Raw genomic sequence first — 18,643 nt, forward strand, 5'->3', positions numbered from 1 at the left:
GTCCTCTCGGCGACGCCGTGACGTCAGGCGCTCCTCGCGCGGCCTTGCGATTGGTTGAGCAGCACGGCCCCGCCTCTTCATCGTTATTTAAAAGCTTCACCGTCCGTTAGTTTTTATTCTGCCCCTCATCTTTTACGTATTTTAAAAGCGAGGAACCAAGTGGTACTGGACTACAGAACTATGCCGGGCCGTGGCAGTTTCTTCCTTCTCCTCAGTCCCGAATGGCCTGCGAGTTATTCTGTGGCGGTGAGGCAAAGGGCACTCTGTACATGCTCAGGAGCACAGGCCGTGACTTAAATGTAAAAAACAAAACACTCTTTACTCTGCCATGCGGCGCACACTCTCCCCACTTCAGTTCCTCAGGCACGTTCCCCTCAGCGTTGCCACCGCAGTGCCAGCGAGAGGGCAGGAGGCCCACTCTTCCGCACTACGCATGCTCCAAACACATGCGCATTAAGCACCCTGAAGCCTTTCCCAGACTCCCGTTGAATCTCTTACCCACACTTTCCGTCTCAGCTAGGGACGCTGTCCAGCTTCGATCTCCCTATTCGGCTCCATGGCAACGGCAAACACCTCATTCCCCCCTCCCACCCCTCTTTCCTCTCTCCGCCTATCCGCGAACGCCGAACCTCTCGCGCGCTACGTCACATCGCACTAGGCTCCGGCGGGACGCGAAACCCCGCCCGCCGCCGCTTCCCATTGGCCCGAGCGCCATAGCACCATCTCGTCTTAGCGCGGCGGATTGGCCAAGAGGGGCTGGGCCGTGGAAAGCGCGAGGCGAAGGCAGGAGTTGAGCCGGCAGCCGGCTATTAGCATAACCCCGCCCTCTTCTCCCGTGGCCTCCCTCCCTCCCTCCCGCCTGCCTCCGCTCTCCTCACCTGCTCAGAGCATCCTCAGTCGCCAAGCGCTCCTTTTGCACGGCGAGGGCGGAGGCGAGTGGCCGTGCGGAGACGGTGGCAGGGAAGATAGGCGAGCCATTTCCCTGAGGTGGTGGTGGAGGAGAAGAGGCCATCAAACAGGACCAACAGCCCAGGTCTCTTAGGGCTGAGGGCGGCACACCTCCGCCATCCACAGGACTAGACTAAAGGAACGAGCCCTTTTCCTGCCAGAAAAATCCTGTCAGGGTCGCTGAGGGAAAGAGGAGCAGCCCTCACATTTATTTGATTTTTATGTATGCATTTCAGTTCTTCATTCTTGTGAATTAAATTTCCACACCTTTATCAAGGATGGTATGCTCTCCTGCCAACCAGGCCAGGCGTGCCAGCTGCAAAGCCCACCAACCCCTTTGGCAGGGATGGCGGTGGCTGGCACGCTTCCTTTCTCTCCTTTTAGTAACTTTTTGGTTTTTGTTCACAGGTGAATCGAGAATCGCTTACGAAGGAACAGGAGGGAAAAGAGCACAGGACCCGGAGATACGCTTCCGATTCCCTTGTTGGATTGTGACATTTTGCATTTTTAAAACACACGCAATACCTTCCCAGGTGTTTGTTTGTTTGTTTGTTTAGTTATTCCTGCTGACTGAAGGGGTCAAGAGCCTTAAAATACGCGTCCCGGCAGAAACCAGCAGATGGCTGAAGAAATTTAAATGAACGATGCCTTTTCTAGGGACATGTTGACCCTAGAGAAAGCGGGTGGCGATAGGTGGAGCTGCAAATCCACTATGTTTTCCTGCCTGGTGCCTAAGCCGAATAACTGCTTTTTGTGACCACAGAGGTTTTGTATTAAATTTCTTGGCATTTTTCTTTTTTACCTTTTTGGATTTGTAGCACAGTTTTTTAATTCTCCTCCTTTGGTTTGAAATGAGGATCTTTGTAATTTCGTAACACAATTTGTACGGGGTGTGTGTGTGTGTGTAGCCCTGTTCAAGGAATTTTATTCAGAATCAAGCTCGAAAAGGGAGGAATCCAGCAGTGATTGTGAGAGAGCACACCCTTCTTCCACAATGTGGACTTTTCTGGGCATTGCCTCTTTCATCTATGTCTATAAGAAATGTGGAGATTTGCTGAATTATGCCAACAAGGAGGTCCTGATTTCCATGCTGGTGTTCTCTATTGGTTTGCTGCTGTCCTATCGGTACCGGACATGGGGACTAAAGCAACAGAAGCACAGGCAACCCCATTGTGGAATGCTCTCTAATTTTCTTGCCGCTGTGCCTCTCCTTGGTTTTTTCTGGACTAAATTCCACGCAGGCTCTCCAAAGGTGCTGAAACCTAAATCCAAAGAGGTATGTTGGCTGAGATCTCTTTCCTATGTTTTAAAACAATCATCTTGCACCTTTCAGAGAAATTTGTTTTTAATACTGGGGATTTCTGAAGGGGGAATTTCTTTTTGAAAATCAGATTGCAGGTTTGTGTTCCTGAACGGTGATGGAAATCTACTTAAGCCAGCACTTCCCAAACTGGGGGAGAGGGATCTAGAACGTTCAGTTCTTGGGAAATTGCAACATCTTCCATTGGTTTTGTATTCAATGAAGCTCAACACTCAGAACTATGTAGCTTGATAAGAGATTTTAATAACAGTTATTTGAAATTCTCAAATATTAGCTCCTTCGTAATACGTTCCTAGGATTTCAGATTCCCCTCCCCCTCTTAGCTTGCTAGGGAGAGGGTATCTGTCCTATATCTAGCATATGTAGGTAAGAAACAACATCCTTCCTTGCCATTTTGAGGAGCACATAATGTAAATGAACTGCAAGTGCAATTCTGTGCATGGTTTCTTGGCACTATGGTAATTCCTACTGTGTTCAATGGGACTTGGTATGTTAATGATTGTAGCCAATTCATTGAGGTCATCCAGGAGTGGTCCAGGAAGATACTGTGGCCATCCATATCAAAAGTCGCTGAGAGATCCAGGGGAATCAGCAAGTTCTCATTTCTCCATTCCTTTCCTAAAGAAGATAATCCACCGGGGCACCCAAGGCTGATTCTGTCACAGAACCTGAACTTGTACTGGAATGAGTGAAGATAATCAGTTTCATCCAAGAGCATTATATGTAGCTCAAGTTCCTCTATGTATATATCATGTACAGAATTCTCTCCCCCAATATGCTGTGCTTTTGTGACATTTGTCAGCCCAAGTCCTTGAAGTAAATGGTAATCACAACAGCCTAAAATGCATTTGTTTTGCTTTGCTTATGGCTTCATCTTTACGCAGGATAGAAGGGAAGTTGGTACCTCACCTGAGAGCACAATTGAGACAACTACGGGTTCAAATCTCACCCCTCCGTGTGATCCAGAAGTTATCATTGTGGGATCCGGTGTGCTTGGCTCTGCTTTGGCAGCAGTACTGGCAAGGGATGGAAGAAAAGTGACAGTAATTGAGAGGGATCTCAAGGAACCTGACAGGATAGTTGGAGAACTGCTGCAACCAGGGGGATATAATGCTCTGAAAGACCTGGGACTGGGAGGTATGTTAGCAAATCACAAATCCTGTCTCATTGTTCTGATGTGCTTGTTGCCCCACTTTGTTTATTTAATTTGCTGGGTAGCCTGATCCTTGCCTTCCATCTATGCCTTTTATAATATGATAATACCAAAAAAACCCTCTCTATATATGTTGGCCTATAGGCTGAAATTAGAATCTAGCCTCTCCTTGATTTGGGGTGACTTCTGACAGGAGTGGGGGTGCACGAGTTGCCATTTCTTTCCACATTACAAAATCCCTCTGTCACTATTGTTTAATTCTGTCAGTAATGTACATGAGACCTATGAAACTGAATGAAGCCATATATGATTCATATATGACCTACCAGGGACTCGGTAAACCCCTTGTTTTTGCTGCTTATCAGGGCCTGTAGAAAACAGGGTAGTTGTTGAACATCTAGAAGGACATAATACATCGTTTATTCAGCTTAATACATGGAATTCAGCTTAAATTCTTAGATTCTTAAATTCTTAGATTCTAAATTCTTAGATTCTAAGATTCTGAAGAATGTTCAAAATATCTTTTCATGGTTGGGGAGAATTTCCATTGCATATTGCTAGTGCGTATAACATAATAAATACTTGATCTAAATGTATGTTCTTGAGGCAACTTGATATGTATCCTTCTCATATACTGCCCTCAACTCTGCACTTTCCCTAATGTATTGACATTTATTTTGCAGAGGTTGTGGAAGGGATTGATGCTCACACAATAAACGGCTATGTACTTCATGACCTAGAAAGTAAATCAGAAGTTGAAATTCCTTTCCCTGCCAAAACGGATGGCCAGATACAGGGTGGAATAGCGTTTCATCATGGGCGTTTCATCATGGGTCTCCGAAGGACAGCCATGGCAGAACCCAAGTAAGAACGGCAACTTAAAATAATAATGGTATATATAATAATAATGGTAAAATAATAATGGTAACTGAAAAAGTGTGCATGCACACGAAAGCTCATACCAAGAACTAACTTAGTTGGTCTTTAAGGTGCTACTGGAAGAAAATTTTTTTATTTTGTTTTAAAATAATAAGGCATCTACTGAATGAGCAGTTCTAGGCCTGACTGATGTACTAAGTGCATCCTTCCATCTTGTTGAATTTATTTTTTATTTTTTGTTTATTTTGTTTTTCCCAGCCATCAGCAGTGCATTGGTGCTTATACAGTCGTGCAAGTAATTCCTCAAATCAACTCAGCCACAGACATGTTTCACTGCACCACCCAAACAGGCATGCTTACCTTTAGTCATTTTGGGCACTTGAAAGAAAATAAACTGGAACTTCCACTTGAGGTCAGATAGGCACCCTCCCTATTCAACTTCCAGCACCTACCGAATAATTTAAAAAAATAATATCACAGGAAGCATTTTGATTGAAATTTAAAGCCATATTTTCCAGTTCTCACTTTCCAGCCAATTGCAAACTATGGTTTATCAATTCAGACAATATTCTAAATCAGGAATGGGGAACCTATGGTCTTCCAGGTATTGCTGGACTACAATTCCTATCAGCCCCAGTCAGCATGACCAGTATTTAGAGGTTATAAGAGAATAACAAGCAGGGCCAGAGTTGCCTGCTCCTATTCTAAACCATGGTTAAGCTTCCTTTGAAGTCTGAATTGCTTAGAAAACTACTGTATTTAATAGTGTTTCTAGTTTTTAAAATTGATTGTAACCAGCCCAGAGTCTGTTGAGTAACTGGGCATCAGTATATTTATGCAAGTAGAGGTGCAACTAGATACCGTCTCTGGTTGTGCAACAGCGACACCAGGAAACTGGAAACTGAGGTGTTTTCCCTCCTTGAAGCAAAATGAAAACTATATATATATATATATATATCCAATTAGAAGTATGGTTAGGTCATGTAGCTCCCTCCCACTTGAACGGAACTGCTGCTTGAAAGTTGCATTTCCACTAATTTGCAAAATGTCCTGGTTTGATTTTACTGTACCAGGGTCAAACTATACATGATGTATTCTTTGTTCTAATTGCTAACAGGAGCTGCAGGAAGTGATTTAGATCAGGGCTATGGCAAGAGGAAAAGGGTTCAACTCTTTTTTCTGCATTGACGCCCTGATGCAGATGACTCATGGGGCTGCCATTAGCTCTGTATGAGAATGTATACAGGCTTTCTCATGTTATGCTTCTCTTTCCCTTTTAATGGCTCATAGCTTTGGGTGGATGGGATGGAATTTTGATCAGGACCATGGTGCAGAGTTAAAGAGTTAATCCTCTTATTTCCATATTTCAGCCCCAGTCTCAATCCTCTCTGCATCTGCTTTTTAGTGAAGAGAGAGAAATTAGAAATACAGCACATGCAGCCCTAAAAATATCAGATTAAAAACTCATTTTAAAGTAATCTTTCACCCTTAAAATATATTTATGAGAAGGGATAATCATTGTGATGAGTATTCAGTTTTATATACCCCACCTACCTTCATAACCACAGCACATATATTGAATCATGAACTGTTCAATCTTCTGGGTTGGCTATTGGCAAGATTTCCTGAGTCAGTATTGCAGAAAGGATCAGGAGAGAATATATCAGATCCTGTGGCTTGGTGGTGGCCAACCTTATTGGCACGTGTGCTGCATAACAAATCCATAGTATGAAATAATGCATTTCTAATAGTCACTACGCTAGATAGCCACAGCCATTCGTGTTTTAATAACTTCCATGCTGTATTATTGCAATGCATTCTGTGTGGGACTACTGTTGAGTAGTGTTCAGAGACTTCATTTAGTTTAAACTGCTGCCGCCAGATTCTTGCCTAGAGGAAGGTAGCTAGAACATAACCATGCCAGTTATATTCAGTCTGCACTGGCTATGTATTTGTTTCCATGATCAATTGGTTGCTGATTCTTGCCTTTTAAAGTTCTAAATAGCTTGCCTAGAGAGGACTGACTTTTTCCATCATGTTTGTCCTACTTCTGAAGCTCTCTCCAGGTACCTCTTGCCAGCTGAATAGGGCAGGGCTTTCTCAGTTGTGATACCTGTCCTGTGGAATGCCTTTCGTGGGCAGGCCTGCCTAACTCCAGCACTGAACAAATTTTGACCTGATGTGGGCTGCTATAATGTTTTTTCTTCTCTCCTGCTCATGTATTGACACTTGAATACCCCTTAGTTTGATCTGCTGTTGCTTTAGTTTTAATGATATGGTTGCTTATTCTGCTATTAAATTTGTTTTTTGTTTTTAGTGTTATAATGTGATTTTATTTTCTATCTTAGTCAGTTCTTGCTTTTTTTTGAAGAAAATTAAAGAATGGTTTAAGGTAAACTAGGGCTTATCATTAACTGTGTCCCACAGCTCTCTCATGGGGTGATATCCAATTGGTTTATAAGAAAAGTTTGGTTAATTTCTTGCCAATTGCTCATGCAAGCCACAGTCCTGGTTCAGACAACATGGCAAATCATAGCATGGCTTGTTTGAGCCATGCAGGTTCCATGCAGGCGAGAAGAAGCTGCAAGAGATCTATGAGGTATGGGAGAAGCTTGTTCACAATTGTACCATGGTTTAAGGCAGGGGTCAGCAACCTTTTTCAGCCGTGGGCCGGTCCACCATCCCTCAGACCATGTGGTGGGCCAGACTATACTTTTTTTGGCGGGCGGGGGGGGGGGGGGATGAATGAATTCCTATGTCCCACAAATAACCCAGAGATGCATTTTAAATAAAAGGACACATTCTACTCATGTAAAAACACGCTGATTCCTGGACCATCTGCGGGCCGGATTGAGAAGGTGATTGGGCCACATCCGGCCCCCGGGCCTTAGGTTGCCTGCCCCTGGTTTAAGGCCATTGTTTAAAAACGGGTCTATTTTCTCCCCAGGAGTAGGAAGACAACCTGTGCAGTTGGTTCTGTTCAGGGGAATGGTTCTACCTATTAAAGTTAGTAGTGTATATTTTAGATGGAAATGTGCTTAACTTACTGTATTATAGAATATGAACCATGGATATTGTGTGCATTAAAACAAATAAACAAACTGCTTTCTTCCAGTACAAAATTCATTGAAGGAACAGTGACTCAGCTGCTTGAAGAAGATGAACGTGTTGTTGGAATTTTGTTCAAAGATAAAGAAACTGGTGCTACAAAGGTGAGGCTCAATAGACATATATATGTTTACAGGGAAATATTCTAGGTTGTTTTGGTGCACAGTAATCCTCTGTCAAATTAAAGCAGGAAATAGTTAAGGTAACGCAACAGGTAAATTAGCACAATGAGCGTGGTTAAAAACACAGGGCCAAATTATATGACAGTATTATTACTATTTATCTGTTTTCTGTTTTCAGTCCTCTCCTCCCATGGCATAAATACATATCTAGTCTACAGACTACAAAGTATATTTACAGGAAAATTATGTTTTGTAGCATTGCCCTTCAAAGTCATAAGGTTATTTCTTAAGGACCAAAGCAGAAAGAAAAAAACATAGTCTGACTGCTGCCTCAATAGATATATGCTACGTGGGTGGCGCTGTGGTCAAAACCACTGAGCCTCTTGGGTTTGCCGATCAGAAGGTCGGCGGTTTGAATCCCTGTGACGGAGTGAGCTCCCGTTGCTCTGTCCCAGCTCCTTCCAACCTAGCAGTTTGAAAGCATGCCAGTGCAAATAGATAAATAGGTACCATTGTGGCGGGAAGGTAAACGCTGTTTCCGTGCACTCTGGTTTCCATCACGGTGTTCTGTTGCGCCAGAAGTGGTTTAGTCATGCTCGCCACATGATCTGGAAAGCTGTCTGTGGACAAACGCCGGCTCCCTTGGCCTGAAAGCGAGATGAGCTTTGACTGGACTTAACCGTTCAGGGGTCCTTTACCTTTTTACCCTTAGATATACAGTATACTAAGGATACCTAAAAGTTCATATCATCTTCTATACATCAAATCAATCATTGCATTCTGCAGGAGAGGGTCTTCTGCAAATACCACCCAGTCTGGTGGTCTGTTGCATATTATTTCAGAATCAGGCCTTTGGTAAGGCAACAAACACTATCCTTTGGAACTCCCTCCCATTGCAGATCAGACAGGTGTCATTTTCGGTGCCTGCTAATGGTGTTCCTCTTTCAAAAAGCCTTCTAAAATCTTTATCCCAGTTGGCATCTGTCCTGAATTGAAATTGATTTTATATATGTGCTGCTGTTCTATTTTTTAATATTTATAACTGTTTTTTAAGTTGTTTTTATATATGCAATTGTTTTAACTGTGTGTGTGTGTTGTTGATGTTAAGGAAGAGCATCACAAGCTGCTGCTCAGAGATATGGTGCAATTTCCTTTTGAGAACTCTGACAAACTTTCAAATGAGAATGAAACTTCTGTGAATATAGACTGGCTTAAGGGGTTACTGTACTATATGACACTATTTATCATGTTTATCGCTTTTTCTTTCATCCTTCCCCATTGCAGGAGCTCCGTGCACCCCTTACTGTTATTGCTGATGGTGTCTTTTCCAAGTTTAGAAAACAACTTATCTCCAACAAAGTTAGAGTTCCATCTCATTTTGTGGGGTTAATTTTGAAAGTAAGTGTTACTTTTTAAAAACAACAACAACTAAGCTTACAGTTAGTCTTCTTACCATCTATGGTGTGGTGGCATTGTGGGCCATCATTGTAAACCAGGGTTGAATCCTGGGTGTGGGGCTTCAGATAACACGGCCAGTGGGGAGGCATAGCTGCTTGCCTTGCTGGCCAGGGCTTCAGATTCAAGCCTGCCTGCAGAATCGACCAATAGCAGGTGGGCTGGGAGGCAGGCCTTTCCCAGAGGGCAGGCCCAACGGAACACGTAGGCTTCCCTTGGGTGCGCTGCTGGGAAATCTAAAGCAGCCTGTCTCAACCCCAGCACCCAGTTCTTCTCCGGATCTTCCACCCAGTTCCTTTGCATATTGTCTGCTCTTTTGGCGCTTGACCTTGCTGTGAACCTCATTGGCTTCTGTATTTGGGGCTGGGCATGGATGCTTAAAGAGGAAATGTTACAGTGATCAAGGTGCATGTTTCAAAGTTGTCCCATTTAAATTGCTAATGTTGTCATACCTCTGTCGTTATTAAATCCTGTCATTATCAATCCATATTTCATCCATCTTCACAACAGCTTCTGATGTCCGGAGAATCGTAGTTTAGTAAGCCAGTGTATAAATAGCACTCAGCCACTTCACTTGACCCTTCACACAAGCAAGTGAACAAGCTGGGAAGGATTCATTTAACTCTTGTTTCCTTCTCTGTCAGAAACAAGAAACTCTAGATTAATGCTTTTGGTACAAGCCAGGATATAAAGCCAAAATCAGACCATGGCCTCCACAGCCATCTATGGATACACCACTAAAACTGTGTTTGTGTGCCACGAGTGATCACCAAGAAGAAGATTCTGTTAACTATGGTTTCCCACTTTGCATGAAACAAGAAATGGTAGCTAACTGAAGACTTCCTTGTTTGTTTTCTGACTTGTGCAAAGGGAGAAATTAGTTAAATGTAAGAGGGCACCAGGATCATACAAGCTGAGGAATGGTTGTCCAAATGTGGTCACTGTTGCTAACATTTTACAGATTGGGAAATGAGCATCTGTACTAGTAGTTTGTTGAAAACTGGCCAGTGAATTCATGGCCAACCAGGGATGTATTGCTAAATGTAAGTCGGAAGGCACTTTTAATAACTTTTTCTCTTTCTTTCACTGTAAAGGATTCACCTCAGTTTAAAGCCAACCATTCTGAAATTGTTCTGGGTAATCCTAGTCCAGTACTTTTCTACCAGATTTCTTCCAATGAAACCAGAGTCCTTGTTGACATTCGAGGTGAAATGCCAAAGAACCTTAAAGAATACATGGTTGAACGGATTTATCCACAACTACCTGGTAAGCATTATGTGCACAGGTTGTCAATACTGTGAAAGAAACCATCTACTTAAGTGTTTGCATCAACTTTCATTTGATGCAGAATTGCCTCGTCATTGAAGAAATAAACTTTAAATGTCTAAACTGTGATTAACATGCATTCAGAGTTGAAGCTTCAAGGAGCATTATCTTTTGCAAATATTCATGTTTCTAGACTTGGTTGAAAGGTAGCTGTGACTGGGAGAGGATGGTGGAAAATAGCCCTTTGCAGTGTAAGTGCCTATGTTGGTAGCCTTTTACATCCTGTCCATGGTCAATGATGGATTTGGAATTGGGTATGCCTGATTTCATAGAGGCACAGGGGCATAATCTCAAGTTTCTTCGTCACTTACCCTCAGTGGTCACACATTCACAAGGATAAATAGCTGGTGTAAAGCCACATTTGACCAGTTCATTGTTACGGTCATGAGGGCATTGCTATCTTCCTCCTTATAATGACTTCAGGGAAATCTTCCACAACAGTTTCCCCCAGGTGATATACTGGAAATGTGGCATTTTCCTAGTGTAGGTGTTGCTGGTGGGTGGCCTCAAGTTGTGCTGTCTCAGTTTGGGAGTTTTTTAGAGCACCTTTGGGTACCTGGAGCAGTGAGCCCCTGAGGGAATGAGAGGGGAATTGAGCAGGCTGTGGGGCTAGCCAGAAATGGTAATTTGAAAAGTTGTATGTTTGTGAAGAAAACTTGAAAGGCTGGTTTTGCTTTTTACAGCAAGGGTCTCTTCAGAACCAGGAAGGATTTTTTTCTTGGGCAAGAGTCTGATGGAGTTTCACCTTCACCTGTTAAAAATGTCTTTGCTCTGTCAATGGTAAACTGCAACTTTTTAGCTGTGGGTCTGTTTACCTGACCTGACTGTTTTGTACTGGGAATAGATTCCTGTACTTCAGTATTGAGGCTGTTTGTTTCAAGTTGCCAGTGAATATCTGGGTTTCACAGATGTGCTTTTGAACAACACCCCATCATTTCAGTCAGATGTGTGCAGAAGATATTCCTGATACACTACTACTACTACTACTACTACTATTACTACTGATAATAATAATAATAAATCAGATGTGGGGAATATTTGGCCATTCAGATGTTGCTGAACAGCAACTCCCATCATCTCATAATTGATCTGGACACTATACAGTCGTACCTTGGTTGTCAAACGGAATTCATTCCAGAAGTCTGTTTGACTTCCGAAAACGTTTGACAACCAAGGCACGGCTTCTGATTGGCTGCAGGAGCATCCTGCACTGAATTAGAAGCCGCAGAAGCCACATCAGATGTTCAGGTTCCAAAGAACGTTCACAAACTGGAACACTCACTTCTGGGTTTGTGGCGTTCGGGAGCCAAAACGTTCGAGTCGCAAGGCATTCGGGATCCAAGGTATGACTGTACTTCTATTGTTGCAGCCTAGAATAGCATTAGTTGTTTTTTTTTGCTGCTGCATCATACTGTTGACTCATGTTAAGCTTATGGTCTGCTAAGACCCCTAGATCCTTTTCATATGTATTGCTTGTTGCTCTCTGATTCCTGCTCCATCCACATCCTTATTTATCCAAAACAGCCTAGTTTTAACAAGCATTTTGAGATGTACAATACTTCACTTGTATTTGGCATTAGGACACCTTACACTTTCCACAATGTTTTCTCATGTTGGTGCCAATAATTTTGAAAGAAATCCCAACGGATTGACTTCTAAGTGACCCCCCCCCCGCCCCCAGAGTGGATTTATCTTTAGGTCACCGAAGTTCTGTAGGAGATCTAACAACTTGTCTCAGTTTTCTAATGACTTTTGGGGGGACAGGTTGGAGCTAGGTATTAATGATGTCTCTTTTCTGAATCTTGATGAAAAGATTGAATGTTCTGTAAATGACTGAACTTTTGCATTTTTTGTTTTTGCAGAGCACTTACAGGAGCCTTTCCTAATCGCTGTGCAGAATGATCGCATGAGGACAATGCCAGCAAGCTTTCTGCCTCCGTCCCCTGTAAACAAATCAGGTCTGTGAGCAGAAGAGTGAATTGAAAGCTGGAAGGCTTAAGGGTTTGCCCACCCAAGGGTGGGGGCGTGCCCAGTGGGGTTTTGTTCCCCCTCGCTTTGAACAGCACAGAATCCCACCCACCAGTGCCGTATCACCAAACTTCTTTGGAAAGACTTTCCCCTTTCAAATAGGGTGCAAAACACAAGCCTAAACCTCTCAGGTGTGGGGAACTACTTGCATAGTTCTTTGGATTTCAGCCTTTGAAAACAAAGGGGTTGTTCCTCAGACTTTAAGACAGAGGTGGTAAACCTCAAGCTCAGGGGCTGAATGCCCCTGCCCCTCTAAGTGCTTAGCTCAATCATGCTTCTATTTTCTATACCTTCAGTGCCCAGAAACCCAGCAGGCACCATTCGCTGGCACCTTCCATGGTCCCTCGGCCCCAGGGCTTAGAGGGCAGGGTTGGAATCATTGCTGTCACTCTGTTTAGCATTACGATGACGCCACTTCACTCAGTAGAGGCATGAAGCAATCTAGAGATTGCTAGGAAAGATAGTGGCACCTGCCAACCCCAAAGTGTGCCAAAGTTTAGAATGAATGCCAGGATCCTGCATCTATGCAACAGTGGTTGATTTTAGAGGTTGTTTCCTTCTTTTTTTACGTAGGAGTCCTCCTTCTGGGTGACGCTTACAACATGAGGCACCCTCTAACAGGTGGAGGAATGACTGTTGTTCTGAATGACATCAAGATATGGAGACACCTGCTGCAGGCCATTCCAGACCTGTATGAGGATTCTGCTATTCTGGAGGTAATTTTATTCTTTTTCTTTTATTACATTCGTTAGTCACTTTATTTTGCACAGGGCAACCCAAAGCAACTTAAAAGCATGGGTATGATTCTGGCTTTTCCTTTTGGGATGGGGGCTTTGGTTCAGGTAAGGGTTTTGGGGTTTTTTGCAACTTTAAGCTGCTGCCTCTTCTAGGTTAGAGAGAATCTTGAGTTCCAATCACCTGCACACCAAACTTTCAGGTTCAAGGGAGGACTGTGGTCACAACCCCATCACATAGCTTTCCCCAAAGAGTCCTGGGAACTATAGTTTGTCAAGGCTTCTTGGAACTGTAGCTCTCTGAAGGGTAAACTGCAGTTCCCCAGGATTCTTTAGGGAAAGCTAGCCTGGCTTATATTTTAACACTTGTTGGATCCAGGAATTAGAAGGATCTTCCATACAGCCTACATCCTCCTTCTCCAAACTCATGACAGTATAATGATGGACTTAAGAGAATTGATTAGAGGACATTGGCAAACAAGTCTGATAAGATTCTTGCTCAACTCACTTCTGCTTGTCGCGTGTAACTTGTGATCCATGCTGTACTACATGGAAACTTATGCTGCAATAAATACTTAAGATGCCAGAAAACTATTTTGCTTCTGACAAAGTATTCTGCTGGGACAAGCCTGGTCCTGCTATTCCTATAATTTCTGTTTAGAGATGTGACATTTCTGGACATTTTGACACCATGGTGGGCTTGTTTGTGATGGGTGATGAAATAGGTGTCATAGAATTGTAGAGTTGGAAGGGACCCTGAGGACCATCTAGTCCAGGGTTAGGTCTCCAGCTATTTTCAGACAACAGGTCCCATCATCCCTGACCACTGGCCTTGCTAGCTAGGGATGATGGGAGTTGTAGTCCAAAAACAGCTGGGGACCCAAGTTTGGGAAACACTGATCTAGTCCAACCCCTTGCAATGCAGGAATATGCAGCCGTCCCACACAGGGACCGAACCTGCAACCTTGGCGTTATCAGCACCACCCTCTAGCCAACTGAGGTACCCATAAATTAAGAATGTGAAATGCATTATGCATTCTCTGTGGGGAAATGCAAAAAGGGAGCAGGCCATGCTTCCATGGTAGAGCACTAACTAGCCTTTGCACAGAAAAGGTCTCATGTTCTATTTCTGTCATCTCAGATTGTTAGGTAACAACTGATGGGACAGAATTCTGCCCTGGAGAGCTTCCTTCAGTAAGAGCAGACTAGAAATAAGCCAAATGATCTGACTCAATATAAAGCAGATCCATAGGTGTACTGATAACAATTTGCTGACAAGCTCTTGAGATCCCTTCTCATCGTGAGACCATTCCTCTGTCATTTGGTGGAGTATGTTGCCAGTGCCCCCATCTTAAACCATCTTGGAACTAGTAAACTCCACTGTGCATGCAATGTTATGTTGCATCCCGATGCCAGCAAGTAATCTTATCTTACGTTTTGCAGGCAAAGAAGTCATTTTACTGGACGAGAAGAAAGTCCCATTCCTTTGTCGTGAACGTCCTTGCTCAGGCGCTTTATGAATTATTTGCTGGAACAGATGGTAAGTGCATTTCAAAAAGGTACACACAAAGTTAATTACACTTCATAAATCTATTTTGCTCCAAATTAAGTGATGCAAGACCTGTTGACGTGATGGAGCACCTCCATATTACTTTAGCTGCACTGTGGCAAACTCACACCTTGATCATCCACCCACCCATCCACCGCTAAGGCAGAAGCACACTGTTTGACAGCCATGGGATTGCCATTGAAAACAAGCTTTTCTGCACTGCCATTTCTGCTCTGAACATGGGACATTTATTATTATTATTACTTACTAAATTTGTGTACCGCCCTATACCCATAGATCTCTGGGCGGTTCACAACATAAAATTGCAATATAAAATACACAAAAGGCATAATAAAAATAAGAACAGAAACAAACCAGTAATCCCCCTTCCAATAAACCGTTTACATAGGCACCAGATGTCTGTCAGCCAAATGTCTAGTTCAGGCATAGGCAAACTCAGCCCTCCAGCTGTTTTGGAACTACAACTCTCATGATCCCTAGCTAACAGGACCAGTGGTCAGGGATGATGGGAATTGTAGCCCCAAAACATCTGGAGGGCCGAGTTTGACTATGCCTGGTCTAGTTAAAGAGGAACATTTTCACCTGGTGCCTAAAGGTGTATTTAGAACAGGGATGTCAACAGCATCCTTATGGCAATCTTAACGTGTTTTGTCCATCTGACTTTCTCTGTCAGTACCTAAGTGGACTATGGGATGTAAAAAAAAAAAAAAAGTACTGTCTGCATTTCGTTGGAAGGTTATGCTAGCCTGGAAAGCAAATAAATTATATTAATAAATTAATAAATTAATTGACAGAGTTGTTAAGTCTCAATGAATGCTTTGTAGATTGCAGGTGCAGCCTAGATCCATTCATCAGAGCACAAACGTAGATTTTTAGTATGGGTATAGTTTGCATAACGTATGACAGTCTTGCAATGGTAATGATCATTAGCTTGTGGTGACACAGAAGCGGGTTTTTTCACTGGTAGCACCAGTGTTCCTGGAGTGACCCCTGGTGAAATATGAGAGGCCCCACCTGTATGGGCTTCCAGGCAGCTTTTGAAAGCACTCCTGTTCACACAGGCATTACGTTGATCTCACCACCTGAGTCTCATCATTTAATTGATGTTTCGTTGGAATGGGATTGTTTCGTTGCATAATTTAATGAATGTTTTAATGGGATTGTTTTATTGTGTGATTTAAGAATGGATGTTTATATGTTAATGTTTGTGTAATTGGTCTTTGGATTTGTAAACTGATTTAGTATTTTGACATTAAGCTGTATATAAATGCATAAATGATAACAATAAGGCACTGTTGCTGCATCAGTTTGTTGTGGTGGCGATTATTTAAAAATGCATAATATCAGACTGAAGAAATGAGGGGCAGGATGTTAGAAATTCGTGTGTGTTGCCATGCATGTTATAAGATTATTCTTCATTTAAGTAGTTCATTCCACTCTTATTTTCTGTGCCTTGTAAAGCAGTGTTCTTTTTAATTTATTTTTGCAGTTTCTCTGCGTCAGTTAAGGCAAGCCTGTTTCCTTTATTTCAAGCTTGGTGGCGAGTGCGTATCCGGCCCAGTTGGATTGCTGTCTGTGTAAGTTGGAGAAATGTTTATAAAATCCTTCTCAGGTTATTGTTCAGAGCAGGACTCTCTTTGGAAACCATGTGAAAGAGACCTTTCATGAGTCCACTTAACCAGTAAGGTGTAGAGGGGCTGGGGATCAAATACTACTGCTACTACTAAAATACATACATACATACATACATACCCCGCCCATTCGGCTGGGTTTCCCCAGCCACTCTGGGTGGCTCCCAACAGAATATTAAAAATACGATAAAATATCAAACATTAAAAACTTCCCTAAACAGGGCTTCCTTCAGATGTCTTCTAAAAATCAGAGAGTTGTTTATTTCCTTGACAACTGATGGGAGGGCATTCCACAGAGTGGGCACCACCACTGAGAAGGCCGTCTGCCTGGTTCCCTGTAATGAGGGAACTGCCAGGGGGCCCTTGGAACTGGACCTCAGTGTCTGGGCAGAACGATGGGGGTGGAGACGCTCCTTCAGGTATACTGGGCCGAAGCCATTTAGGGCTTTCAAGGTCAGCACCAACACTTTGAATTGTTTTCAGAAATGTACTGGGAGCCAATGTAGGTCGAGACGCTTTGTTGCCCAACCATTTCAATGGATTAGTATTTTGTAAAATCTAGTACATTGCTCGTAAGGTGAATCACCTTTTTCATCATTTCCTTAATCCTTCCCTGCAGCTTATCACCCAAGCCTGTCATCCTGATTGGCCACTTCTTTGCTGTTGCCCTCTACGCCGTGTATTTCTGCTTCAAGTCCGAGTCCTGGATCACCAAGCCGCGAGCGATCTTCAGCAGCGTTGCTGTTCTGTACCGGGCTTGCTCCGTCATATTTCCACTCATATACTCTGAAATAAAGTACCTCACCTATTAAATTCGGAAAGACAAATCCGCAGGAAAAGGAACGCAGTAGACTCCTTTCTCTCCTCTCACCCTTCATTCTTGTGAATGTCCCAAAAAAACCAGACTTTTACTCTCTCTTTCTCAAGAAAAGGACCAAGCTTTGTTTTGTGTTTTTTTGTATAGAGAGAGCCAGCCTCTGGATGTGAGATCTTCCTATAAGGGGGATCCCAAGTGTGTATAATCCCATGAACCAAGAAGGTAACATTTCAGTAAAAATCAGCCCAATCTATGGGGAGGGAGAGGTAATTCCTACTGCTGTTTCTGGGCGTAGCTCTTCAGAGCCAAGGGAGTGCAAATAACCATCTGCCTGTTGAGCTTCCTATCCCTCTGGCTGCTGGGGCCGTGGCTAAATGCTACACAAAACTCTGTAGCACATGCGATCCTGCCAATACAGGAGACAAGATAGCCAGGAATCATTGTTCTCACTGAGAAGGTAAACCTGTGCCTTGGCTGCATCACTTTAGACTGGAGATCAAAAATGGAATGACCGAATGCTCTTCCACACAACCCTTCCTTGAAAATTAGCAAATAAATTGCCCTGCACATAGAAAACTAGCACATCAGGGTGAGAGCTAGGCTAGGTTTATGGATGCATTTATTTTTAAAACAATATGAAGGAACAATGAATCGCGTTGAACCCTCACCTGCAGCCCAGGCCCAGGTTTGCTTCCTTGGGAGCTGGTTCATTCTTGGCGTTTGATTCCTACAATGAATAATGTGTAGTGCTAGCTCAGGCAGCCTCGCTGGTACTACTGCTAGTTCCTGAGGGTTTCTCGTGCCAGAACTATACAAATCTGAATAATTTAGTTACTAGTCACACAGACAATGAATATGTGCGTGTATGTATGTAAAAATAACAAACTCACATACAAAAAAATATGTAAGTTTGATTTCCTTATACGGATGAAGATTCTAAAAGAGATTGATGTTTCCAGGGACCACTATAAAAATGTTCAGGACAGAAGCTAAAATGCTGATTCCAGCAGAAGATAGTTGATGGATTGTTGAGCATGCCCCATTAATGTTAATTAAAAGCTAACAAAGCAAGGGGTAGTTCAAACAGTTAACTCTTCCTTTTTGCTGCTAATGTTATCTGTACCTCTGAAATTTTCTAAATTTTATGTGAAATGTCCCTCTATGATGAGATAAAATCTTAATGTGTTTTATTCAGCTAAATGTCCCTGTGTCTCCTTTTTTTGTCCTGTGGTATAAGTACCGGAATCCTTTTCGTAAGTTTTATTTAAATAACTTTCTAGTGGGGAAGAGGGAGACATGGCTCTGGTTCTTTTCATAGTTGAGGAGGCCTGTGGCAGCATAGGAGATTTAAAGCAGCATCACAACACAGAACTGTGAATCCGTGCCACAACCCTTTACGTACCCGTAAACCCACTTCCTCAGTTGCTGTGAGATACAACTTTGGTCACATCCGTACCATACGTTTAAAGCATGCAGCTTCCCTCAGAGAATCCTGGCAACTTTGGTTTGTTCCTCAGTGCTACAGTAGGGGATCCCAGAAGAGTTTGTTTT

General features: G+C 43.0%; 1 protein-coding gene across 3 annotated transcripts; it reads left to right on the top strand.

The window, feature by feature from the left end:
- Positions 1-115: 115 nt before the first annotated feature.
- On the top strand, positions 116-18,286 carry SQLE (squalene epoxidase). 3 transcript variants are annotated; one of them, XM_079984352.1, is made up of 12 exons: positions 116-246; positions 1,357-2,224; positions 3,154-3,406; positions 4,106-4,286; positions 7,417-7,513; positions 8,816-8,929; positions 10,081-10,252; positions 12,175-12,270; positions 12,914-13,056; positions 14,518-14,614; positions 16,134-16,221; positions 16,895-18,286. In XM_079984352.1, the coding sequence occupies exons 2-12, from the start codon at positions 1,943-1,945 to the stop codon at positions 17,085-17,087; spliced, it is 1,716 nt and encodes a 571-aa protein (XP_079840478.1). In that variant the 5' UTR covers positions 116-246; positions 1,357-1,942; the 3' UTR covers positions 17,088-18,286. The 3 variants fall into 3 exon arrangements, with proteins under 3 accessions (XP_079840478.1, XP_079840476.1, XP_079840477.1); XM_079984350.1 differs by lacking the exon at positions 116-246 and adding an exon at positions 882-1,033; XM_079984351.1 differs by lacking the exon at positions 116-246 and having other exon boundaries at positions 1,241-2,224.
- Positions 18,287-18,643: the final 357 nt, after the last annotated feature.

The sequence above is a fragment of the Podarcis cretensis genome, assembly GCF_951804945.1.
Source record: "Podarcis cretensis genome assembly, chromosome: 7".
NCBI classification, from domain to species: domain Eukaryota; kingdom Metazoa; phylum Chordata; class Lepidosauria; order Squamata; family Lacertidae; genus Podarcis; species Podarcis cretensis.